General features: G+C 39.2%; 1 protein-coding gene across 4 annotated transcripts; it reads left to right on the forward strand.

The window, feature by feature from the left end:
• Nucleotides 1-1,585: 1,585 nt before the first annotated feature.
• Nucleotides 1,586-26,458, forward strand: TRAF6 (TNF receptor associated factor 6). Of its 4 annotated transcripts, none has more exons than XM_060104997.1 (9): nt 1,586-1,795; nt 3,482-3,538; nt 5,711-5,917; nt 7,310-7,657; nt 11,855-12,005; nt 12,936-13,094; nt 14,420-14,491; nt 23,949-24,026; nt 25,373-26,458. In XM_060104997.1, exons 3-9 carry the CDS (start codon nt 5,883-5,885, stop codon nt 26,240-26,242), a joined length of 1,713 nt encoding a protein of 570 aa, XP_059960980.1. In that variant the 5' UTR covers nt 1,586-1,795; nt 3,482-3,538; nt 5,711-5,882; the 3' UTR covers nt 26,243-26,458. The 4 variants fall into 4 exon arrangements, with proteins under 4 accessions (XP_059960980.1, XP_059960981.1, XP_059960982.1 ...); XM_060104998.1 differs by having other exon boundaries at nt 7,337-7,657; XM_060104999.1 differs by having other exon boundaries at nt 5,711-5,867; nt 7,337-7,657.

A 26,458-nucleotide genomic window follows, 5' to 3' on the forward strand; every position in this document is an offset into this window, starting at 1 on the left:
GCCTGTGAGTAAGAACTAGTCATATGGCACCATCTGACTGCAAGGGGACAGGGTAGTGTAAGTCTCCTGCGTGCCCAGGGCATGGGTGAGCGCCAACACTCTCTACCAGTATAAACAGGGAAGAATAAATAGGATCTGTAGAAGTGGGAGGAAGCCCCTCAAGGACACGTGTGAAAATGGTGAAATACACACACAACACCTAATCTTTCTGAAAGCCCAGTGTTGGGTTCTCTCATGTACATTTTTATTAGTTGATGCTGACAACAGCCTGGAAGGTAAATATTATCCCCTAGTTCATGGTTTAGGAAACGGAAGTTCGTAGAAGTTACAAAACTTGCCCCAGAGCACATATTAATACGTGGAGGAAAGTCTACCTCCTTTGTTCTTCTTTTTCTCCATCTCTTAGTTTTATATAATGATCTCTTCACCATCACATAGGGGATTTATTTTTACAGGGCCCTGGGAATCAGTGGAGAGGGATGCACAAGAGCTGGCAATTCTACTGGCAATGTTTTATTTATTGAGCTGGGTGGTGAGCACACAGATGTGTGTATAATTCTTTTTACGTCTTAACTATTTCAAAATACTTTTTAAAAAGGGGAGGCAGAGTGAGTTTGAAAACTTGTGACAGTTTCTTATCTTAAAAACATACGTATTTTTTAACGAATATCAGCAGCCAGAAAGCAGGAAATACAGTATTGTTAACATTTATTGAGCACATACTATGTCCTGGTTTTAAATAATGTATTAACATGTACTAACTTATGTTTCCCTTCCAACAATGCTACCAGTGAGGTAGGTACTATCGTTATCCTTATTTTAATGAGATGAAAAAATTGAAGTCAGATTAAGTAAATTATTTAAAGTCAAATAATTTATAAAGGGGAAAAACTAGATTGGAATGAAGCACTCTGGTTTCAGGACATGTACATATGAAACCCAACACCCTGTAATACCTCCCCGAAGAGGTGAAGGATGAGTCAGATTTGCAGAGGTGGGCCAAAATCTTTCACGCATCTTCTTGTTACAATCCTTAGAGGTTTGCATGCAGTTAAACAGGGAATTAAAAATAGCTTTCTTGTGACGTTGACAGAAAAAGAGATCATGTGTTTGGCAGCAGTTTCAAAGAAATATTTAAATATATGGGTTTGACTGCCTTGGACTGGTTGAAGGGGAAGGACCAGGTGATAAAAGAGGGCTCTACGTATCATGTAAACTTCCTTGGAAAAGGGGGGAGTTAGGGAAGGAGTGAAGACTTTTCGAAGGTCAAGTAATCTCGCCGAGTTGGGGTTTTTCTCCTGCTCGGATTGGGAAACTATAAAAACACAGTTTGGGATTACTGCTGTTGCTGCTGCTCACTAGATCACAGTTACTCCGGAACAGATCTCACTTCAGGATTGCTGGGTAAGGAATTCCCAGGTGGGATTCGCACCCAAGCGAGGCGGAAGCGCAGCGGGAGAGCTCTAGATTGACAGCTGGACCTGCCCGCGCCTGCGCCGCAGCGCGCGCCCGTGGAGGACCGCCGCCAGGGGGCGCCCACGCCCGGCTGGGCCGCTCTGTCTCCTCCCCTGCCCGCTCCCCGCCTCTCGCTCCCCGGGGCGAGCAGAGAAGGCGGAAGTAGGGGCGTCCGCGGATGGGGCTCGGGCTCCCGCGGGAGGCAGTAACGGCGGCCTTCAGATCAAGAGACTGGCGTCCTGGCCCCCTCGGCTTGGAGTGCGGTGCCTTTCTCTCCTGGCGTCTTGGCTGAGTGGAGTGCTGCGGCCGGGCGTAGTCGGCGGCCCAGCGGACCGGAGCGGTAAGTCTCCTTCTGACGGCTCCCGGCGGTGGCGGCCTCTCTCCCCACGGGCTGGGATGCCTCCTCCTCTCCTGTTTCTCACTTGGGGACGCCGCCCCTGGCCCCTAGCTTCCCACGGGTTGGGGACGCCGCCTCCTCTCCCCTGGATTCCCACAGGTTGGGGACGCCGCCCCCTGTCCCCTCACCTCTGCTCCGCCGGCCGGTGGGGACCACCTCCCCGGCTCACTCCATCCCCCAGCTGGAATCTCGCGCCAACTGTCTCGGCCCGACTTCCCCCACCCCGCGCATTCCCCTTCCCAGAAAAGGAAATCGCCTCCTGTATTTTCCCGTCGCTCGTATGTTACCGGCTTAAAAAAATCCCTTTTAGGTTCTCAGCGACTCCCTCTGTCACTGTCATGGGAGAGATATTTTTGCGTTCCCTGTTGAACTCGGTAGACGTCCCAGGCAGCAAGTTTTTTTTTTTTAAAGAAAAGGTTCAGCTGACACGAATGTTTCCTCCCCCGCCCTTGCACGCGGCAGTTCTAGCGATTGTTCCAGACGCTGGGTTGATAAAGCTGTTCCTAGTATTTGGCTTCAGGGGAACTCCAGCTGAGTTAGGACTGTCTTGAATGTGAACAGAAAGCACCTACAAATTTTAGGAGCTTCATTCAACGTATAGTATTTGCGTGTTTTCTCTGGTTTCTCGGGAGTGTAAATCACTAAATGTCTTGCTACACAGGCATAGAAACAAGAAAAACTTGAAATTCTGAGTGTTGGCCTTGTGAACCTGACCACTGGTATTTTATCCATTCCCCTGTGATTACTAGGGAAGGGAGAAGGGGCTTTTCTGCTGTTGATGTGGGAGTGGGGTGAGGACGCTGTGGCTTCTTTTGTGACTCTAGGAAGGAATGTGTCTCAGGCCCCTGTTACCCATGTGATGATCAGAGTTTCAACCTGCACGCACTATATACATCACAGTATTTAAGAATTGTAACTTGAAGTCTTTTCTGTGACAAATTTGGATACGTGATGCTGATAAATTTTTGGCCACTTAGATTTTGAAAGAAGTTCACATCTTTGCCTCCTGGAGGAGAACAAATCATGCCTAGGAAGGGGAATGTCTCCTCAAGTTTGTGTTCAAAAATAAGGCATAGCAGTTGACTCCTTTGCAGCACCTTGGCCATTGCAGCCCTTTTGCAGGTCTTTGCAATTTTAAGAATAGATCTTAAGGATTTGGTAAATAGTTCTTGTTTCTAAAGCTAGTAGCAAATTAAAGGTAATTTCTCAGTGTTTTGTATTATGTGGTTTTACTTTAAAACTTAAAATTGACCAGTTCAAGACATAACTTACTGATTTCTTTAGCTTGGTACGTTTCTCTCATTAGCATCTGTTGATCTTAAAGGAACAAAGTTTTGTGTATCGCCCTACTCTCCCTCCCACAAGATATTTAACAGTATACTCTTTGGAGCATAATATGTAACCCCATACTAATAGGTGAATTTAAGCCATGATTTCTTATAAAGCTATTTTTGATATTCATTTTGCAGTCAAAATAAGTTGGCAGTGGTTACATCCCACAATATTTAATTAAGGCAGTGCTTACTGTACTAGATTCACAATTACAAAGAGGGAATTACAGTCATGAAGCTCTTAATGTACTAAGGAACCATTTAACCTTTGTGCTGTCTCTTCTATTAATTCATATAGAAAGCCACATGAATTCTGAATGTTAGAATAGAAAAGAAGCCAAAGAAATCTTTGAAGGTAAGAATATCTGTTTACTCTTATTTATTTTAGCTTATGTAAAGCCAAGTGTACCTCTGTAGCATCTCATGAAGTGGATACCTAAGGCACCATATGAAGTTAAAAAAAAAATACTAATAAAGCATAGTATTTTCTACACGGTTGCCAGATCGTCGTCATCTTCTTTTTTTAAAAAAATTAATTTATTTATTTATTTTTGGCTGCGTTGGGTCTTCGTTGCTGCACGCAGGCTTTCTCTAGTTGTAGCCAGCGGGGGCTACTCTTCATTGCGGTGCATGGATTTCTCATTGCGGTGGCTTCTCTTGTTGCCGAGCACAGGCTCTAGGTGCGCAGGCTTCAGTAGTTGTGGCTCGCGGGCTAAATAGTTGTGGCTTGTGGGCTCTAGAGCGCAGGCTCAGTAGTTGTGGCCCATGGGCTTAGTTGCTCTGCAGCATGTGGGATCTTCCCCGACCAGCGCTCGAACCTGTGTCCCCTGCATTGGCAGGTGGATTCTCAACCACTGCGCCACCAGGGAAGCCCCCAGATCGTCTTCTATAGCTGACACTAAGCACTTTTGGGGTTTTTTTCTTGGTGTTAATTAAAATAGTTACTCACTGTAGTTAAGAAAGTGATTTTCTATTACGTCATCACGGTCCCTAAAAGTAAAGGGAAAAAATGTTTTAACTTGCCAAAAAGAAAGAGTAAACCTAAAAATACTGAATGGCACTCAGAATGCTGCTTTAGCTTAATTTTCCCTTTGTAGTATAGTTACATGGGACTACATACTGTAGACAGAGTGACTACCTAAAAAAGTTTATTTGAAAGATGTAAAGCTTCTGTATTACTTCTTAAAGCATGAAAAATAATGGCATCTATATTTTTAAGAGTGCTCACTTTCATATCTTGACACTGCATTCCTGCAGTGGAATTCCTTTTAAGGAATTGTGACTGATTGGACAGATTTTCTTAGTAACACATTTGCTATAAAAGGTCTCTAAATCTAAAGACCTTCAAGTCTTTTGGACTGGATAGCAAGAGGGCAGTGTATCAACTATCCAATAAACTGAATTGTTAACTGGACATGGGCAGCAAAGGTAGACTTAGCTCAGGGACTTTTGCTTTTGTCTCCTGGCTAGCATTTTGATATATGCTGTACAACCAAACAAATATTAATTTCTCAAAAGTGATTTTACTTTAAAAAATTAAATGGTTAAAGTTTCAAAAGGTAACTATACCTGGAATTATCAAAGGTATATAAAATGTGTTCTCTCATACTTACTCTGCTTTGGGGAGTGGGAATTATAAAGCCTTTGATATTGGATATCAAAACATATCATATTGGATAACCAGCATCTATCAGAAACTATAAAAAGTTATATACTTTTTGACCTAATAATTCTACTTTTAAGAAATTTAACTAAGGTAGTAACTGAACACAAAAATGTATATGGGAAGAAAAATAACAAAGGATATAAACCCTAGTATAGCATTACAGTGTTATCTGTCAACAGATTTGGAGGGTATAACAGGGGCCTTATACCCCATCCTGGAGCACAGGCGTAATAACTAGTTCTGCTCTTTGCCATTATCTTGCCATCCCTTCCTTCTTATCAACTTGTTATGAGTCTTCCACAGGATTCTGCATTAGTTATAACAAGGCTTTGCAAACTGTTTTTAACTTTTCAAAAATATTATTGAAACTAAAAAAGTAGAACAAAACGTGAGTTTTTCTTTACTGATTTTTTGGAATCTGTCAACCCAACCTGATAACACTGGACAGCTCATGTTTAACAAAAGCTGTGGTCAGCATCTTAGTCTAGTGTAATAAAAATAAATGGAAAGATTTTAAGTTCAGCTTTATAGACAAAGTTATCAAAACATAGACAAACATAGGATAGTACAAATTGCACAGGCTCTGGGTGAAGTAGTCTTGGGTTCTGATTCTAACTCTGTTTCTTATTAGTTGGGTAATCCTTGGCAAGTTACTTAGCCTTTTAAAGCTTCAGAGTTTCCACTTTGATAACGGGGGGTGGGGCGGGCAATAAAATTGTTAAATAAAATAACTCTATAGAGCTACACATAATAACAACTCATTTTTACTTCCAGGCACAGTTCTAAGTGCTTTGCACATATTAACACATTTAATCCTCTCGGTAATTCTGAGGTGGATTCTTTTGTTACCTCCATTTACAGATGAGGAAACTGAAGCACAGAAAGGTTATATAGTTTGCCCAGGTCATACACCAAATGATGGAGACAAGAGTTAAACCCAGATCATCCGATTCCAGCATCTAAGCTCTTCACCACTTCATGATACTGCCTCTCCAGCCAGAACAGTGCTTCATCCTTTGTAGGTGATCATCAAATGCTACTCAAAATCTTTTTGAGAAGAAGAAAAAGGTATCTATAGTGGTAAAAAATAGAGGATTACTGTCTTAACCCCCTATTTGACATGGTGGCAGCCAGGATTTTTATATAAAAATGAGACAGGCGGGGGATACATTGTCTACCATATTGGCTGGAGGCTTACATTCTATTTTCTAGAACTCTGGTTGACGCTTGAAAAACATAGGTTTGAACTGCATGAGTCCACTTATACATGGATTTTTTCCAATAAATACTACAGCACTACATTATCAGAGGTTGGTTGAATCAGTGGATATAGAACCACAGACACAGAGGGCAAACTGTAACGTTATATGTGGATTTTTGACTGCGTGGGTGTCGGCACCCCTAACCCCTGTGTTCAAGGGTCAACTGTATATCTGGCACATAGTGGGAATTTTCTTTACGTGTAATTACCTACAAGAGAGACCTGGTTAATTAGGCTGTGAACTGCTTTTAGACCTTAGCTTCTCACTTGTAAATTCTGGTAATGGTTTAGAATTTGAAAGCATCCCACCTACCGTGAAAGCAATAGTTTTCCGTAGGCAAGCAAAACCTCACTTGTTTTTCCAGTCATTAGTAATGAAACATAGTCACTTGACATGACTGAAGGCACGAGGACATACAGATATACTTTTTCAATTCCGTTCTTTCTGTGTAATAGAAATTGCCACACTGAACATTTGGAGGTACAGTTGACCCCTTGAACAACACCGGTTTGAACTACACAGGTCCACTTAAACACAGATTTTTTTCAGTAAAGGATCTGTGGTTATTTGACTCCGAGGATGTGGAACTTTGGAAACAGAGGGCCAACTCGGATTTTCCATTGCGTGGGTGTCAGCATCCCTAACACCTGCCTTGTTCAGGGCTCAACTGTAGTCAATAGAGTTTTAGATCTAGAAGAAGAAACTGAGATCCAAATGGCTAGTTGCCCAAAATCACATATCTACTAGTTTCTCATGATCATCTGATCCCTTCTGCATTGCTCGTCCTCACACTGCCTGCTGGTCGAGCTGTTCTCTTCAGCTCTGGATACTTGAAGGAAGTTCAGCAGCAGCTGCCTAATGAACACCTGTTAGGTGAAAGGGCTCGTGCTGAGTACTGAGGAAATGAAAATTCTTGAAACTCCAGTCATAGAAACAGATATTTAAACAGATAATTATGCTAATTATTACAGTTGAGGTATGTTTCTTCTTTGAACCTTATATTCCAACCATCCTTCTACTAGATCATGAACTCCTTAACTTGTACAATAGTAGTCATGAAGCAAAGCTGAAAAAACTGAACGTTTTCTGTAAATCCTATTAACAGAGCTAATGTTTATCAACTAAAAGGTGGCTTGCATAGATAGCTATGATACGTGTGTGTGTGTGTGTGTGTGTGTGTGTGTGTGTGTGTGTGAAGGCATTTTTTGTCTTGCTGTTTCTTCAGAGCCGTCGATAATCACGTTACTATGAGTCTGCTACGCTGTGAGAACAGCTGTGGATCCAGCCAGTCTGAGAGCGGCTGCTGTGCTGCCATGGCCGCCAGCTCCTGTGGTGCTGCAGCAAAAGATGACAGTGTGAGTGGAACTGCCAGCACAGTGAATCTTTCCGGCTCTTTTATGGAAGAGATCCAGGGATATGATGTGGAATTTGACCCACCCCTGGAAAGCAAGTATGAATGCCCCATCTGCTTGATGGCATTACGGGAAGCAGTGCAAACACCATGCGGCCACAGGTTCTGCAAAGCCTGCATCATCAAATCAATAAGGTACGTGAGCATAAGATGAACCTATAACAACCAAATAGAACATTATTACATAGAACACAGGGCATCCCAAGAATAGTCTTATACATAAAAAGCTACTTCAGGAAAAAGAACACTGGACAGAAAACTGAGAAATTTACATTCTTATTCCAGTTCCTGCTGTAGTATGTAAGGTAATTACTACGTCCTCCCCTCCTTTGACCCTCAGATAAATAAACAATAAGTAGCTACTTCTGCTTAAAGCAGTTGTATTGTAGACTAGGGTGTGTCTCTAAGCTTTAAGAAAATAATTTAAAATAATGTACCTTAAATGATGATCCTAGTAGAATATGATAATCTCAACCATACAAATAATACTGACTTTATGAGTAATCATTATTCTCATTTTAGCCACATTAAATTTTGTCTGCTACCTGCTGCCCATGGACAACTGTAAAATAACCAGTATTTTTAAAGAAAGTATTGATTGATGGCTCTGCCTTCATAATATATCCAAAATTCAATCCCTGCCTCACCCTGTTCTGAATCGCCATCAGCTCTCTCACGGGCCTCCCTCTTTCCACCCTTGCCTTCTTCCAGGCTGTTCTCAATATAGCAGCCAGAATGAACCTGGTAAAATAAGTAAGATGATGTCATCTCTGCTCAGAGCATTGCAGCAGGTCATCGGGGAGTAAAAGCCAAAGCCCTTGTAAGGCCTTATATGATAGGTCCATAAATTTTCTGATCATCTCTCTATTAGGCTCCCCTCCCCTCTACCAATTCACTCTTTGCTGTTCCTTGAACTTGTCAAGCATGCTCTTGGGGAGTTGGCTTCAGCTCTTCTCTCTGCATCTTACTTCAGCTAACTGCTTAGTCAGTGCCCTTTACTCCCTCCAGTGTGTCTCAGATCTCACCTTCCCGTAGGTACCTTGGCTACCCTGTTTATACCGCAGCGTGCCTTCCCCCATCTCTCCCCACACTCTCTATCTCCCTTACCTACCTTTCTTTTTTTCTTTAACACTTTTCATATTTAAAAATACAGATAATTTGTGTTTATTGTCTGCTTGCTCACCTGGAGTATAAGCTCCTTGAGAGCAGGGGTTGAGATCTATTTTAGTTCTTGATATTTCCTAAGTCCCGGAAATAACACCTGATACATAGTAGGTGCTCAGTAAATCATGATTGCATCAACTGAACGAAAGTATATGGGGTTTCCACAGATGATTAAAATTCATCTCCTAAGAAGTAGATACATTTTACTATAATTCAAAAGTTAGATGGGAATATTTTTAGGTGACTAAGGAGTTCTATACAGGACAAAAAAATGGAAGAAGTGGGGGAATTTTAGGTTCTTCAACTAATAAGCATCTAGTCATATTGGTGAAATCATTTTTAAGTAGGTTAACTGGCTATTCACTCATCTTGTAAGTTTTTTTCTTTCGACTTTTTTTTTTTTTTTTTTTTTTGCGGTACGTGGGCCTCTCACTGCTGTGGCCTCTCCCATTGTGGAGCACAGGCTCCAGATGCGCAGGCTCAGCGGCCATGGCTCATGGGCCTAGCTGCTCCACGGCATGTGGGATCCTCCCAGACTGGGGCACGAACCCGTGTCCCCCGCATTGGCAGACGGGTAGACTCTCATCCACTGTGCCACCAGGGAAGCCCCTTCTTTCGACTTTTAAATTAACTTTTTTTTTTTTTCTTGTGGCATCTTTGGTTTGGTATCAGGGTAATGCTGGCCTCATAAAATGAGTTTGGAAGTGTTCCTTCCTCTTCTGTTTTTTAGAAGGGTTTGAGAAGGATTGGTATTAATTCTTCTTTAAATGTTTGATAGAATTCACCGGTGAAGCCATCTGGTTCTGGACTTTTGTTTGTTAGGAGGGTTTTTTTTTTTTTTTTTTGCGGTACACGGGCCTCTCACTGTTGTGGCCTCTCCCATTGCGGAGCACAGGCTCAGCGGCCATGGCTCACGGGCCCAGCCGCTCCGCGGCATGTGGGATCTCCCCAGACAGGCATGAACCCGTGTCCCCTGCATCGGCAGGCAGACTCTCAACCACTGCGCCACCAGGGAAGCCCTGTTGGGAGGTTTTTGATTACTGATTCACTCTCCTTACTAGTAATGTAGTCTGTTCAGATTTTCTGTTTCTTTCTGGTTCAGTCTTGGTAGGTTGTATGTTTCTGGGAATTTATCCATTTCTTTTAGGTTGTCAAATCTGTTGCCATATAATTGTTCATAGTAGTCTCTTTTGATTCTTTCTATCTGTGGTATCAGTTGTGATGTCTCCTCTTTCATTTCTGATTTTATTTGAGTCCTCTCTTTTTTTTTTCTTGTTAGTCTAGCTAAACTTTTCTATAAAATTTGAATTTGTGGTAACTACATCCATACTTGGGAATTGGCTTAATTTAAGTTACAACGGAGCATGTGTCTTGTTTCAAGTTGGGGGAAAAATATGTTCTCAGTGGTGAATTGGCAATATCTCTTTAGGGTTGGTTTTCTCATCCTCCACACTATTGACATTTTGAGCCAGATACTTCTTTGTTGTGGAAGAATGTCCTGGTGTTGTAGGATGCTTAACAGCATTCCTGGCCTCTGCTCACTGGATGGTGAAATAGCCCCACTTCCGCAGTTGTGAGACCCAGAGTGTCTCCAGACGTTGCCAGATGTCCCCTAGGGTCAAAATTGCCCTAGTTGAGACCACTGGTTTAGGGTATACATGAGAGCAGTGTTAAAGGCTCACCTTTTTGTTTGTCTATAATGATTTTCAATCTATATTGTATTTAGGTAGAAATAGGACCATATTATGGATCGTTGATTTTCCTGTAGGTGGAGGTGTACAGAAAAACCCAAGTGTCACCCATGCTCAGGAAGGTAGCTAATCTTTAGCAGTTTTTTAATAGCAAGATATTCATGAAAGTAGTGGAACAGTGGTCTGAAAAGGAAGTAAAACCTACAAAAGGAAGTGTGAGGCTTTTTTTTTTTCTCTCTCCCTCTAAGCTAGAAATGACCACTTACTTCAACTTTAATGTTCTTAAAGGAGTGGCTCGGAAATTTCTCATCGGTTATAGTCATTCAGAGAATCAAAAGGCAGCATCTCAATCCAATTCCATTTTCCTTTGGAGTGATTGCTAATGCGGTAGATAATGGTTTCCAGTTTACTTTGAAAGTTTCTTATTTTCTCTTAAATATCCATCACTTACGTTTGGGGAATATATTTCAATAAACTTGTTTACATCCCTGGTTCTCAAAAAATATTCGACAGTAGAATAACATCATGCAGTGTGAGAGAAGCCTTATAAAGATTGACTATCTTGGTCACCTTTTAGTTCTAAGGCATTTGACAGCAGACTCCCACTTTCAGCACCTTTACGTGCACAAGAACCACCGCTGTTGCTTTACACATAGGAGGTGTGCAACAAATGTTTGAGTGATTGACGCTCTGTAGCCTATCTGACCTGCCACATTTTGTGAGTGAAGATTGAAACATCCCAAAAAGTTAAAGGGGGATGACAGACACCCAAGCTTCCTGGGGATAGTTTTTCCCATTGTAAGATAGAATAAACCATTGGGAAGCAGGACATAGAGGTCCTTTAACTCCTGATTGCATTGTATGTACCCTAGACATAAAAATAAAGGAAACCTTTGTTGCCCATGAGCCAGTGTTGATGACTGTTCAAAGTAAACCTTAAAATGTGGCCTCGTGGGGCTACTTACTGCTAATTGGTTAATTTTTACTTATGACTAATAACTATAGACATGTTATTAGTATATTCTGAGCAGCATATAGTTAGTTACATCTCCCTAGTATGTTGAATAGCTGCTGATAGAACAGAGACCTGCTAGACTGCCAAAATTCCCATCCTTAACTTTCACTTCATTTGTTCAAAATATGATTTTATTCAATTAATTTCTCATTTTTTGGTTGAAATCTATCCCACAATCTAAAATCCCATACTAGTTTTTGATAGATAATCCATATGGTGCTGGTTGTATCCGTTTCATAAAAGCATGGTTCATAAACTGTCTATAAAAGGACAGTTTATTTTAGTGATATTATACAATATAATGTGTTAAGTTATTTTCTATAGGAAATAAGTGGAGAATTTATATGTGGTGAATTAAAGTTGTGTGTATTTTCTAACGTGAATGAATTAAAGTTGTGTATTTTCTAATGTGAATGTTTGTTTAAATCTACCAAATGTATGTATTTTATTCGTTTCTTTTAGGGATGCAGGTCACAAATGTCCAGTTGACAATGAAATACTGCTGGAAAATCAACTATTTCCTGACAATTTTGCAAAACGAGAGATTCTTTCTCTGATGGTGAGGTGTCCAAATGAAGGTTGTCTGCACAAGATGGAACTGAGGCATCTTGAGGTATTAAAGTTATTTTCTAGCTGTTAGCATATAGGCAGGGAAGTTCCTAGAGAATGGGAACTTTGCTGTGTCCATCTGGATATTGCCAGTGCCTAGCATATAGTGATTGGTTAGCAAATTCTTGCTGAATTAATACCAACGCTTTCCCTTTCATTATTGAGTGTAAATATAAGTAGAAACCAGAAATTTCTTTTTCCATCTACTCTGGCTTTGCCCCAGTGATGATAAAAAATAAATCAGTATTCTATAAGTTTTTTGGGTGAGCATTATCTGTAATAAAACTGAAGAGTATTTTAAATACAAGTGTCACATTTTAATTCCATAGCTTCATTTCTCTCATTTTGAAATAAGCAGCAAGTCACATGTAGCCATCATCTTAGCGCCATCATCTTAGCACCCTCATACTTTTTTCTCTGGTTTTCTAAATTATTCATTTTATTATGAACTATAATATAGTTCTCCTATAGCTTGAGATTAACTGAAGCCACGAGATAAAATAATTTGCTTTTAAATTAATCAATCCTTAGTGTGGTGGTTTTACAAGAAGTTAAATATTGCTTATGTTCCATTTGAAATTAAGCATTTAAAATATATTTGTAACTTGACCCCTTTACTTAGCTCCTTTTGGAGGAGCGACCTTTTCGACACTACTAAATTGATAATGAGAAAATCTGACTTCTTTCCAACTTTCTTCCCTAATTGGATACATGAACCTGAAAAGTCACATCCTTTGTATAAACTTTCAATTCACAACCATTCTTTGAAAAAAACCCATTAAAGCCTTCATATTGTGGTTCTGTGGTGTGTACTAGACAAAGTAGGTTCAGTGGACAATTCTATATAGAAGAGAACATTATATTCTTAGAAGAGATTATGTTTAGATTTCTTAAGGATTGGCAAATACTAATTGATAATTTTTTTCCATCATAGGATCATCAAGCACATTGTGAGTTTGCTCTTATGAATTGTCCCCAATGCCAACGTCCCTTCCAAAAATGCCAACTTAATATTCACATTGTCAAGGAGTGTCCAAGGAGACAGGTTTCTTGTGTAAACTGTGCTGTATCGATGGCATTTGAAGATAAAGAGGCATGTACTAACTTGGATTTGTTAATTCCACTATTATTTTTTTTTAACGTACAGTGGAGGGGGTTAGCCGTAGATGAAGATGTTAATTCAGTTCTGAGTCTGTATTAGAAGTTGTGAGAAGACTGATTTTTAAGAAAGTAAGTTCAATAAACCATTCTAGTAAATGAGTGTAGAGTTTATATTTTCATCTCTTTCTGAGAAAGCATTGTTTCTACTGCTTACCACAGTAGTAGATCTACAAGTAACAAGTTTTTAGGAAAGGTATATGCTGATCTGTTTCCCTATGTGATATTTTAATGACCAGTCTTGGATTAGAGACAAATAAATAAAATAATTACTGTGTAAGACTTATATTTTTCTCTTTAAAAAGGAGAATGAGTTGTTAAAACTTTTAGGAGATTAAATTAAATCCTACAAAGTGTGTTCCTTTGGTGATAATTCATCAAACACATTTGATGAATTCACTTTTCTGTACTTATGTTATACTTCAATTAAAACATTTATTTTTAAAAAGAAACTTTATGGCCCTTGACAGCATCATGATCATAGAATATTTTTCCCATTTATAAACTGGGATGTAGAGAGATTAAGTAATTTTATATTAATATTATCAATGGCAAAGCTAGCACTGAGATCCTAGATCCTGGATCCGTATCCTATGTCCCTTTTACTAAAATAGTGTACATACAATTTATGTTCTTTTGTAACTATTAAGATACTTCCTTAAACTGTATTTCTTACAAATTTATCTTGTTAATTTTCCCTGCTTTCTTATGAGATCAAGCATATTATGCTCATTAAGTTGATGAATTATTCAAAAATATGTCAGCTAACTTGTTAAAAAGTCTGAGGCATAATTAGAGCAAATTGGTGTCTTCTTAAACTTCAGTAAATTAAATGGACCTAACCAGAAGGGTTAATTATTTCTTAAAATTTTTTGTATTCTAGAAAACAAGGCTCACCTTTCTGGGGCCTTTGAGAACATGGGCCTCCTGCCCTAATCATGCTTCTGTTCCTTACCCTCCTGATAAGAGTTTTAATTGAACCATGCTGCCTCTGGAAGTTTTTGGAAAGGTGTCTTTGGAGAATTATAATGTTGTTAAATGATGCCCAAACAGTCACAGATGCATCTTTTGTATACTATCATATTCTTTTAAAGAGCTGGAGGGTGAGATGAATCTCATTACTACACTGGCAAAGGGAGAGAAAATAACCTTTATAGATTATTCTCACATTTTTGTTTTACACACATCAAAAAAAATAGGTTGGTGTTACCTTTTCAGGTTTTCTCACTTTTTTTCTTATATTTCTTTAATAAAATTTAGATTCATGACCAGAACTGTCCTTTGGCAAATGTCATCTGTGAATACTGCAACACCATGCTCATCAGAGAACAGGTATAATGATTCCCTTTCATAAATCAGTGTTTCCATAAATAGGTTAAAGAAGTGAATTAGGTTTTTAATTGAAAATTCAAATCAATAAGGCAAAATGAACACAGGTTGAAGAAGAATTAAAACTGTGAATTTTAAATGCAAATCAGAATCACAATGAGGTATCACCTCACACACTATCATCAAAAAGTCTACAAATAACATTCTGGAGAGGGTGTGGGGAAAAGAGAACCCTCCTTCACTGTTGGTGGGAATGTAAATTGGTGCAGCCACTATGGAAAACAGTATGGAGTTTCCTTAAGAAACTAAAAATAGAACTACCATATGATCCAGCAATCTCACTCATGGGCATATATCCCCAAAAGATGAAAACTCTTAATTTGAGAAGGTACACGGGGAATTCCCTGGTGGTCTGGTGGTTAGGACTCTGCGCTTTCACTGCCGAGGGCCCAGGTTCAGTTCCTCGTCGGGGAACTGAGATCCTGCAAGCTGCATGGCATGGCCAAAAAAAAGAAAAAAGAAAAGGTACATGCACCCCAGTGTTCATAGCAGCATTATTTATAATAGCCAAGACTTGGAAACAACCGATTGGTTTAAGAAGATGTGATATATATAGATAATAGAATATTACTCAGCCATAAAAAAATGAAATACTTCCATTTGCAGCAACATGGATGGACCTAGAGCATTTATACTAAGTGAAGTAAGTCAAAGACAATTGCTTTATGTTACCACTTATATATGGAATCTAAAAAATACAAATGAATCTTATATACAAAACAAATAGACTCACAGACATAGAAAACAAACTTAGAGTTACTAAAGGGGAAAGGGAAGTGGGGAGGGATTAATTAGTATAGATTAACAGATACCAACTACTATACATAAAATAGATAAGCAACAAGGATATACATAGCACAGTAGGGAACTATATTCAATACCTTGTAACAACCTATAATGGAAAGTAATCTGAAAAATATAAATATATACATAGCTGAATCACTTTGCTACGTACTTGAAACTAACACAATATTGTAAATCTATATTTCAATTCAAGAAAACTGAATTTTTTCAAATAAATTAATATAATGAATAATTTCAGAAAGAACAAAATACTCAGCCCTGAGTACTTAAAATTCCTAAGTCATTAATATAATACCTGTGTTTATGTATATTCATAGAAGTTCCAAAGCCAAGTAATTTTTAGATAAAAATAATTTAAAATGCTCACTTAAACACCAGAAACTTTATAAGAAATATCAGTACATCTTTAGACTCTGTGAAATAAGGATCTTAGGTATCCAGAAACCAGTTGAAAGAGTAAAAACAATGAAATAGAAGGAAACAAGTCTATTCAGTAGCAGGATGTTATTTGTAGCCATGTCCCCAAGGCATGTTGGGAGATTTTGAGATTTCCAGGATCTGTAGCCCCTCTGTTCAGTTGCCTGTAGACCACTGATGGGGCATCATCAGAAGTAGTAGTTATATTAGAAAACTATTCATTTTTTTTATTAATAGAGAAAGGAAAATTCCATCTGATTGCTATCTTCTGACATTTGGAGGGTTTACCCACAAAATATGAATATTAGTCACTAAATATTTATACACTCATGAAATCTGCAAACCCGGAGATCATAATTGATTACCTTACTAAGTAGGAACAAGCAAAACCTGTCCCTCAACTAAACTTTTTCCATTCATTTGTTAACAGAGTCCTTTAGCCTTTTTTCCAACAGGGCCTTAATTTGAAGGTGTAAGTAACTTTTTGCTTGTGAAGTCTCACCTCCCGGGTTTTTCTTTTTGCTCTGTTTTAATACTTAAAGGAAACCACACAGCACATCTAAAATCCAGCAAAAGTAAAACTTAATGTAGGAAAAAAACCCTAGGTTTAGAGTCAGAAAACCTAGATTTTAACCCTGACTGTGCCACTAACTTGCCCACTGATCTCTGACAAGAAAGTGGACATTCTAAATCAGGGATCAGCAAACCAGCCCACCAGCCAAATCTGGCTGCTGCCTGCTTTCTTAAATAAGTTTTATTGGAACACAGCCATGCCCATGTGTTGTATGTGGCTGGTTTTGTGCCACAATGGTAGAGCTGAGTACTTGGGACAGAGTCCCTAGGGCTTACAAGGCTGAAAATATTTACTATATGACCCTTCACAAAAAATTTTATTGACCACTATTCTAGATTATGTGAAATGAAGGACTGGATTAAATGGTTTCTGATGTTGTTTCTGCTTGAAATATCTATGATTACAGCTAAACTAAATTTCTAAAGGAAATTTAGTACCACTTTCAAAGAACATGATTCTACATAATGGATCTTACCTTAAAGAATGTTTTTTAGAGTCCCCAAATCAAAGCCTGAGACTTTCTTTAAAACTTTCATTAAAGTGCTTAAGATACCTTTTAACATCTGTGTCTCTCCATTGTAGTCAAAGCATGTGCAGGTTAACAAAAAGTAAGAAGATTTATGAAAGGTGGTCATGAGGGAGAGACAGGTTGCAGTCAGTGGCTCTAATGTATACAGTTTATTGAATAGGGATTCAGTGGCCTGGACCACAGTGAGAGTCTTAGTTGGGTCATGGTTGACATCAGAAGGTACTTTTTCTTTAAAATGCCGCTAGAGGGTGCCAGTTCCCCGGCAATAGGAATAAATTCATTTTCTTGAAATGAATTTTGAGTGATTTGGGGGCATGGTATGAGACGTTGATATTTCCTTTCTTTGTGACTTTTGGAAGTAAATATTATTTTTTTTAAGTTGATAAAATACATTTTATGTTGATGCAAAGCCAGTCTAAATCAGCTAAGTCTAAATTATAAAATAAGCTTAACAGAGCTGCAAAACAACTTTTATATATATGCATTAGCCAATCTAAATCCAGCCAGGTGTTGCTTTGAAGAGGCCCTTAGATACCTGGAGTTAATTTGAAAATGAAGAAAAAATGGCTTAAGAACATCATATTGCAGTTCCTGTTCAAGACAGCTATGTATTGGATTGGCCAAAAAGTTCATTCGGGTTTTCCATAAAATGTTTGGGAAAACCCGAACGAACTTTTTGGCCAATCCAAAGGTGATGCCTGTGAATTCACCTCCTCCCAAGAGTCTACAGCTACACACGGAACAACTTCCTCTTATAAAAACCTAAAGGCTGGCTGAGTAATAACTACACATTAGGCAAATGAGAAGAAAATCACATCAAAGTGGGTAGGAAAGGCTAGGAAACAATCCCACCATATACCCACAAGCAGGAAGGAACTCAAACCCTGGAGCTTCTCCCTGAGGACTGAAGGATCCAAACCCACTCCTCAGGCATTTCAATTTTTAAGACATACACTGGAGAGATAAGCTCCCCAAATATCTAACTCTGAAAACTAACAGGACTCATGTTCCTAGACCCACCAGACTCTAGTGATCTTGGAAGCTGCTCTTCTTTTTTTTTCTTTTTAGCATCTTTATTGGAGTGTAATTGCTTTACAATGGTGTGTTAGTTTCTGCTTTGTAACAAAGTGAATCAGCTATACATATACATATCTCCCCATATCTCCTCCCTCTTGCGTCTCCCTCCCACCCTCCCTATACCACCCCTCTAGGTGGTCACAAAGCAGCAAGCTCATCTCCCTGTGCTATGCACCTGCTTCCCACTAGCTATCTGGTAGTGTGTATACATCAATGTTACTCTCTCACTTTGTCCCAGCTTTCCCTTCCCCCTCCCCATGTCCTCAAGTCCATTCTCTGTGTCTGCATATTTATTCCTGTTCTGCCCCTAGGTTCTTCAGAACCTTTTTTTTTTTTTAACTCCATGTATATGTGTTAGCATTACAGTATTTTTGTTTTTCACTTTCTGACTTCACTCTGTATGACAGACTCTTAGGCCCATCCACCTCACTACAAATAACTCAATTTTCTTTCTTTTTATGGCCGAGTAATATTCCATTGTATATATGTGCCACATCTTCTTTATCCATTCATCTGTCAATGGACACAGGTAGCTTCCACATCCTGGCTATTGTAAATAGAGCTGCAGTGAACATTGTGGTACATGCGTCTTTCTGAATTGTGGTTTTCTCAGGATATATGCCCAGTAGGGGGATTTCTGGGTCGTATGGTAGTTCTATTTTTAGTTTTTTAAGGAACCTCCATACTGTTCTCCATAGTGGCTGTATCAATTTACATTCCCACCAACAGTGCAAGAGGGTTCCCTTTTCTCCACACCCTCTCCAGCATTTATCGTTTCCAGATTTTTTGATGATGGCCATTCTGAACAGTGTGAGATGATACCTCATTGTAGTTTTGATTTGAATTTCTCTAATGATTAGTGATGTTGAGCATACTTTCGTGTGTTGGCAATCTGTATATCTTCTTTGGAGAAATGTCTATTTAGGTCTTCTGCCCATTTTTGGATTGGGTTGTTTGTTTCTTTGATATTGAGCTGCATGAGCTGCTTGTAAATTTTGGAGATTAATCCTCTGTCAGTTGCTTCATTTGCAAATATTTTCTCCCATTCTGACAGTTGTCTTTTCATCTTGTTTATGGTTTCCTTTACTGTGCAAAAGTTTTTAAGTTTCATTAGGTCCCATTTGTTTGTTTTTATTTCCATTTCTCTAGGAGGTGGGTCAAGAAGGATCTTGCTGTGATTTATGTCATAGAGTGTTCTTCCTATGTTTTCCTCTAAGAGTTTTATAGTGTCTGGCCTTACATTTAGGTCTTTAATCCACTTTGAGTTTATTTTTGTGTATGGCGTTAGGGACTGTTCTAATTTCATTCTTTTACATATAGCTGTCCAGTTTTCCCAGCACCACTTATTGAATAGGCTGTTTTTTCTCCATTGTGTATTCTTGCCTCCTTTATCAAAAATAAGGTAACCATGTGTGCATGGTTTTGTCTCTAGGCTTTCGATCCTGTTCCACTGATGTATATTTCTGTTTTTCTGCCAGTACCATACTGTCTTGATTACTGTAGCTTTGTAGTATAGTCTGAAGTCAGGGAACCTGATTCCTCCAGCTCCGATTTTCTTTCTCAAGATTACTTTGGCTCTTTGGGGTCTTTAGTGTATCCATACAAATTGTGAAATTTTTTGTTCTAGTTCTGTGAAAAATGCCATTGGTAGTTTGATAGGGATTGCATTGAATCTGTAGATTGCTTTGGGTAGTAGAGTCATTTTCACAATGTTGATTCTTCCAATCCAAGAACATGGTATATCTCTCCATCTGTTTACATCATTTTTAATTTCTTTCATCAGTGTCTTACAGTTTTCTGCATACAGGTCTTTTGTCTCCTTAGGTAGGTTTATTCCTAGGTATTTTATTCTTTTTGTTGCAGTGGTAAATGGGAGTGTTTCCTTAATTTCTCTTTCAGATTTTTCATCATTAGTGTATAGGAATGCAAGACATTTCTGTGCATTAATTTTGTATCCTGCTACTTTACCAAATTCATTGATTAGCTCTCATAGTTTTCTGGTAGCATCTTTAGGATTCTCTGTGTATACTATCATGTCATCTGCAAACAGTGACAGCTTTACTTCTTCTTTTCCGATTTGGATTCCTCTTATTTCTTTTTCTTCTCTGATTGCTGTGGCTAAAACTTCCATAACTATGTTGAATAATAGTGGTGAGAATTGACAACCATGTCTTGTTCTGGATCTTAGAGAGAGTGGTTTCAGTTTTTCCCCATTGAGAATGATGTTGGCTGTGGGTTTGTCATATATGACCTTTATAGTGTTGAGGTAGGTTCCCTCTATGCCTACTTTCTGGAGGGTTTTTATCATAAATGGGTGTTGAATTTTGTCGCAAGCTTCTTCTACATCTATTGAAATGATTATATGGTTCTTATCCTTCAGTTTGTTAATATGGTTTATCACATTGATTTGTGTATACTGAAGAATCCTTGCATTCCTGGGATAAACCCCACTTGATCATGGTGTATGATCCTTTTAATGTGCTGTTGGATTCTGTTTGCTAGTATTTTGTTGAGGATTTTTGCATCTATGTTCATCAGTGATATTGGCCTGTAGTTTTCTTTCTTTGTGACATCTTTGTCTGGTTTTGGTATCAGGGTGATGGTGGCCTCGTAGAATGAGATTGGGAGTGTTCCTCCCTCTGCTATATTTTGGAAGAGTTTGAGAAGGATAGGTGTTAGCTCTTCTCTAAATGTTTGATAGAATTCTCCCGTGAAGCCATCTGGTCCTGGGCTTTTGTTTGTTGGAAGAGTTTTAATCACAGTCTCAATTTCAGTGCTTGTGATTGGTCTGTTTATAATTTCTATTTCTTCGTGGTTCAGTCTCAGAAGGTTGTGCTTTTCTAAGAATTGGTCCATTTCTTCCAGGTTGTCCATTTCATTGGCATATACTTGCTTGTAATCTCTCATGATTCTTTGTATTTCTTCAGTGTCAGCTGTTACTTCTTTTTCATTTCTAATTCTATTGATTTGAGTTGTCTCCCTTTTTTTCTTGATGAGTCTGGCTAATGGTTTATCAATTTCATTTATTTTCTCAAAGAACCAGCTTTTAGTTTTATTGATCTTTGCTATTGTCTCCTTCATTTCTTTTTCATTTATTTCTGATCTCATCTTTATGATTTCTTTTCTTGTGCTGACTTTGGGGTTTTTTTGTTCTTCTTTCTCTAATTGCTCTAATTAGAGCTCTTCTTGCTCTAATTGCCTTAGGTGTAAGGTTAGGTTGTTTATTTGAGATATTTCTTGAGGAAGGATTGTATTGCTCTAAACTTCCCTCTCAGAATTGCTTTTGCTGCATCCCATAGGTTTTGGGTCGTTGTGTTTTCATTGTCATTTGTTTCTAGGTATTTTTTGATTTCCTCTTTGATTTCTTCAGTGATCTGTTGGTTATTAAGTAGTGTACTGTTTAGCCTCCATGTGTTTGTATTTTTTACAGATTTTTTCCTGTAATTGATACCTAGTCTCATAGTGTGTGGTCGGAAAAGATACTTGATATGATTTCAATTTTCTTAAATTTACCAAGGCTTGATTTGTGACCCAAGATAATGATCTATCCTGGAGGATGTTCCATGAGCACTTGAGAAGAAAGTGTATTCTGTTGTTTTTGAATGGAATGTCCTATAAATATCAATTAAGTCCATCTTGTTTAATGTATCATTTAAAGCTTGTGTTTCCTTATTTATTTTCATTTTGGATGATCTGTCCATTGGTGAAAGTGGGGTGTTAAAGTTCCCTACTGTGATTGTGTTACTGCCAATTTCCTCTTTAATGGTTGTTAGCATTTGCCTTATGTATTGAGGTGGTCCTGTGTTGGGTGCATAAATTTTACAGTTGTTATATCTTCTTGGATTGATCCCTTGATCATTATGTAGTGTACTTCTTTGTCTCTTGTAACAGTCTTTATTTTAAAGTCTATTTTTTCTGATATGAGAATTGCTGCTCCAGCTTTCTTTTGATTTCCATTTGCATGGAATATCTTTTTCTCTCCCCTCACTTTCAGTCTGTATGTGTCCCTAGGTCTGAAGTGGGTCTCTTGTAGACAGCATATATACAGGTCTTCTTTTTGTATCCATACAGCCAGTCTGTGTCTTTTGCTTGGAGTATTCAGTCCATTTACATTTAAGGTAGTTATCGATATGTATGTTCCTATTACCATTTTCTTAATTGTCTTGGGTTTGTTATTGTAGGTCTTTTCCTTCTCTTGTGTTTCCTGCCTAGAGAAGTTCCTTTAACATTTGCTGTAAAGCTGGTTTGATGGTGCTGAATTCTCTTAGCTTTTGCTTGTCTGTAAAGGTTTTAATATCTCTGTCGAATCTGAATGGGATCCTTGCTGGGTAGAGTAATCTTGTTTGTAGGTTTTTCCCTTTCATCACTTCAAATATGTCCTGCCACTCCCTTCTGGCTTGCAGAGTTTCTGTTGAAAGATCAGCTGTTAACCTTATGGGGATTCCCTTGTATGTTATTTGTTGTTTTTCCCTTGCTGCTTTTAATATTTTTACTTTGTATTTAATTTTTGATAGTTTGATGAAAATGTGTGTTGGCGTGTGTCTCCTTGGATTTGTCCTGTATGGGACTCTCTGCTCTTCCTGGACTTGATTAACTATTTCCTTTCCCATATTAGGGAAGTTTTCAACTATAATCTCTTCAAATATTTTCTCAGTGCCTGTTTCTTTCTCTGCTTCTGGGACCCCTATAATTCGAATGTTGGTGTGTTTAATGTTGTCCCAGAGGTCTCTAAGACCGTCCTCAATTCTTTTCATTCTTTTTCTTTATTCTGATCTGCAGTAGTTATTTCCACTATTTTATCTTCCAGGTCACATATCTGTACTTCTGCCTCAGTTATTCTGCTATTGATTCCTTCTAGAGAATTTTTAATTTCATTTATTGTGTTGTTCATCATTGTTTGTTTGCTGTTTAGTTCTTCCAGGTCTTTGTTAAACGTTTCTTGTATTTTCTCCATTCTATTTCCAAGATTTTGGATCATGTTTACTATCATTACTCTGAATTCTTTTTCAGGTAGACTGCCTATTTCCTCTTCATTTGTTTGGTCTGGTGGGTTTTTACCTTGCTCCTTCATCTGCTGTGTGTTTCTCTGTCTTCTCATTTTGCTTAACTAACTGTGTTTGGGGTCTCCTTTTTGAAGGCTGCAGGTTTGTAGTTCTCATTGTTTTTGGTGTCTGTCCCCAGTGGCTAAACTTGGTTCAGTGGGTTGTGTAGGCTTCCTGGTGGAGGGGACTGGTGCCTGTGTTCTGGTGGATGAGGCTAGATCTTGTCTTTCTGGTGGGCAGGACCACGTCCAGGGGTGTGTTTTGGGGTGCCTGTGACCTTTCTATGATTTTAGGCAGCCTCTCTGCTAATGGGTGGGGTTGTGTTTCTGTCTTGCTAGTTGTTTGTCATGGGGTGTCCAGCACTGTAGCTTGCTGGTCGTTGAGTCGAGCTGGGTCTTAGCATTCAGATGGAGATCCCTGGGAGAGCTTTCGCCGTTTGATATGACATGGAACCAGGAGGTCTCTGGTGGACCAGTGTCCTTAACTTGGCTCTCCCACCTCAGAGACACAGGCCTGACACCCGGCCCGAGCACCAAGACCCTGTCAGCCACAGAGCTGTTCTCCCAGGTACCAAGCTGATCCTCTCACAATCATTTTACACTAAATCAGGCTTTTTCAGATGCCAATCTGATCATCTCATTCTTCAGCTGCAGATATTTCAGTGACATCTTATTGTTCCTAATTATTCTTTCCAGTGGTGGACCAACAGTGGGGCAGGGAGAGTAGTTTGTCCAAGCTAAAATCCAGCTGGAGGATGTCCGTAAATATGATTTTAATCTTTGTGGGCTAACTGGTTTCTGTTGCAACTATTCACTCAGCCATTGTAACAAAATCAGCCACAGACAGTATATGATTTTGTTTAGATGAAGTGTAACTCTTCATTTCAAGTGTGATCTTGTCAAACTGGACTATGATATGCAGGGGAAAACATTTTTCAACCTTTGTTTTGGTTTTCAGATGCCTAATCATTATGATCTAGACTGTCCTACAGCCCCAGTTCCATGCACATTCAGTACTTTTGGTTGCCATGAAAAGGTAAGGTTTTTTTTTCTTTTAATTCTTGAATATAGATCAAGAAAATTAAGTTATATAGTGTAGTGGAGGATACCATTGGGATTGGAGATGGCCAACACACATTGTTTATGTGGTCTTAAGCTCCAAGAAATTGGGACTCAGAATATTAATTTTGGGAAGTAGTTGGTGATGATAATGGGAGGTGTGATTGGTATCATATAGCGTGTACAGGAAAGAGAAGTAGAACAGGAAAGGAGCCATGAATGAACAGTCTCAGACGTTGATGAAACAGACAAGGAGAAGTTATTGTTATGATCTCCAAAATTAGTTTCAAGACCTTGTGATCAGTTGTGTCAAATGTCTGAGAGGGAGCATTGTTTATGATAAGTTGATCTTTCTGGAGAGTGCGATTACACTTCGGCTTTTCCACTGTGCCTTTTCATCTGACTTTTTTACAGTAAGTATGTGTTTAATAATTTAAAAAATAAAATGAGCAAATACTGTATAGTATGGTTACACTTTGTGAGAAAATTCTGTATTTGTGTGCCTAGAGACAAAGACTTAAAGGAAATGTATCAAAATGTTAATGGTAGTTAGGTGAGATAATAGGTAACTTATTTCCTTTTTGATCGTCTACACTTCCTATTTTTCTGTAATATACATGAATTACCCTTACAATAAAAATTGTTATATGATTTTTTTTTTCATATAACAGGCTATTCTTGATGATGTTAGAAGAGTATGAAGACAGGGAAGATTCCACTTTGCAACAGATTTGTAAAAATAAGTGAGGGATTGGGGGCAGGCAGTGCAGGTGGACTCCTCTTGGTTATAAAAGGAGAAGGGAGAAAATGATACTAGCTAGAGGGAGATACAAGATCAACAGAGAGGTTTGCCCCTTTTTTTAAACAGGAAAGACTTTACTAATTCTATTCTGAGGGGAAGGGTTAAGAGGAGAGAATGTTTGAAGATAAAGGAGAAAGGGGATAGCTAAGCAGAATCTCTGAGGTGTTGAAAAGGGGCAGATGCCAGTTAGAGCCCAGGTGAAGCATTAATCTAGGACAAGAGGAGAGTCAGCTCTGAATCAGAAAAGAAGGACGAGTATAGATCCTGATACTTTTACAGGTGGGAGGGAGGTTTTTTTCTGAGTCCCTGAATGAGTATTCAGCAGATAGCCTCTCGGTTTTTCAGGGAATTAGGAGGCAAGATCATCTTACTGGATCAAGAATCTGATGAAGTCAAAGAAAGTTGTAGGGGATGGAGGGAAGTGATGACATGACTTAAAATCCTTTTATTTGGCTTGGCTAGGTCCCTTTCCTGGTGCTCACGTCTCTGTTCCTAACCTAAGGCCTGTGCATGATTTTCAGATGCAGAGGAATCACTTGGCACGCCACCTGCAAGAGGATACCCAGTCGCACATGAGAATGATGGCCCAGGCTGTTCAGACTTTAAGCCTTGCGATAGCTCCCGCACCTCAGCGTGGCATGCTGCCATGTGATTCTACCTCTCTGCCCCGGGTTTCCTCTGGGTGTCACTCAGAGGTCCAGAATTTCCAAGAAACCATTCAACAGTTAGAGGGTCGCCTTGTAAGACAAGACCATCAAATCCGGGAGCTGACTGCAAAAATGGAAACTCAGAGCACATATGTAAATGAGCTAAAACGAACTATTCGAACCCTTGAGGACAAAGTTGCTGAAATAGAAGCACAGCAGTGCAATGGAATTTACATCTGGAAGATTGGCAATTTTGGGATGCACTTGAAATCTCAAGAAGAGGAGAAACCTGTTGTCATTCACAGCCCCGGATTCTACACAGGCAAACCCGGCTACAAACTGTGCATGCGCCTGCACCTGCAGCTACCGACTGCGCAGCGCTGTGCCAACTACATATCCCTCTTTGTCCACACAATGCAAGGAGAGTATGACAGCCACCTCCCTTGGCCCTTCCAGGGTACGATACGCCTTACCATCCTTGATCAGTCTGAAGCACCTGTAAGGCAAAACCATGAAGAGATAATGGATGCCAAACCAGAGCTGCTTGCCTTCCAGAGACCCACAATCCCACGGAACCCCAAAGGGTTTGGCTATGTGACTTTTATGCATCTGGAAGCCTTAAGACAAAGAACCTTCATCAAGGACGACACGTTATTAGTACGCTGTGAGGTCTCCACCCGCTTCGACGTGGGCAGTCTTCGGAGGGAGGGTTTTCAGCCACGAAGTACTGACTTGGGGATATAGCATCCCCTCATTTGTTTAAGAAACAAAACAACAGAAAAAACATCTGGAGAAAACTTGCCCTGTTTTCAATAACATACAAACAAAAAAGCAATGGGGAAGATATACCCACCAGTGAACGTGGTTAGAGAGGTCACTTGCCACTTTCCTGTTAAAAATATCTGAAGCAGGGCTTCCCTGGTGGCGCGGTGGTTGAGAATCTGGTCTGGGAGCATCCCA

The sequence above is a fragment of the Mesoplodon densirostris genome, chromosome 7, assembly GCF_025265405.1.
Source record: "Mesoplodon densirostris isolate mMesDen1 chromosome 7, mMesDen1 primary haplotype, whole genome shotgun sequence".
Lineage (NCBI taxonomy): Eukaryota > Metazoa > Chordata > Mammalia > Artiodactyla > Ziphiidae > Mesoplodon > Mesoplodon densirostris.

What these genes read in the sequence shown, in the direction of transcription:
- TRAF6 (XM_060104997.1), top strand. Translation starts at nt 5,883, where the DNA reads ATGCTACTCAAAATCTTTTTGAGAAGAAGAAAAAG. An exon ending in TGGCATTTGAAGATAAAGAG is followed by an intron (nt 13,095 to 14,419) that starts GCATGTACTAAC and finishes AATAAAATTTAG; the next exon opens with ATTCATGACCAGAACTGTCC. An exon ending in CTTTTGGTTGCCATGAAAAG is followed by an intron (nt 24,027 to 25,372) that starts GTAAGGTTTTTT and finishes CATGATTTTCAG; the next exon opens with ATGCAGAGGAATCACTTGGC.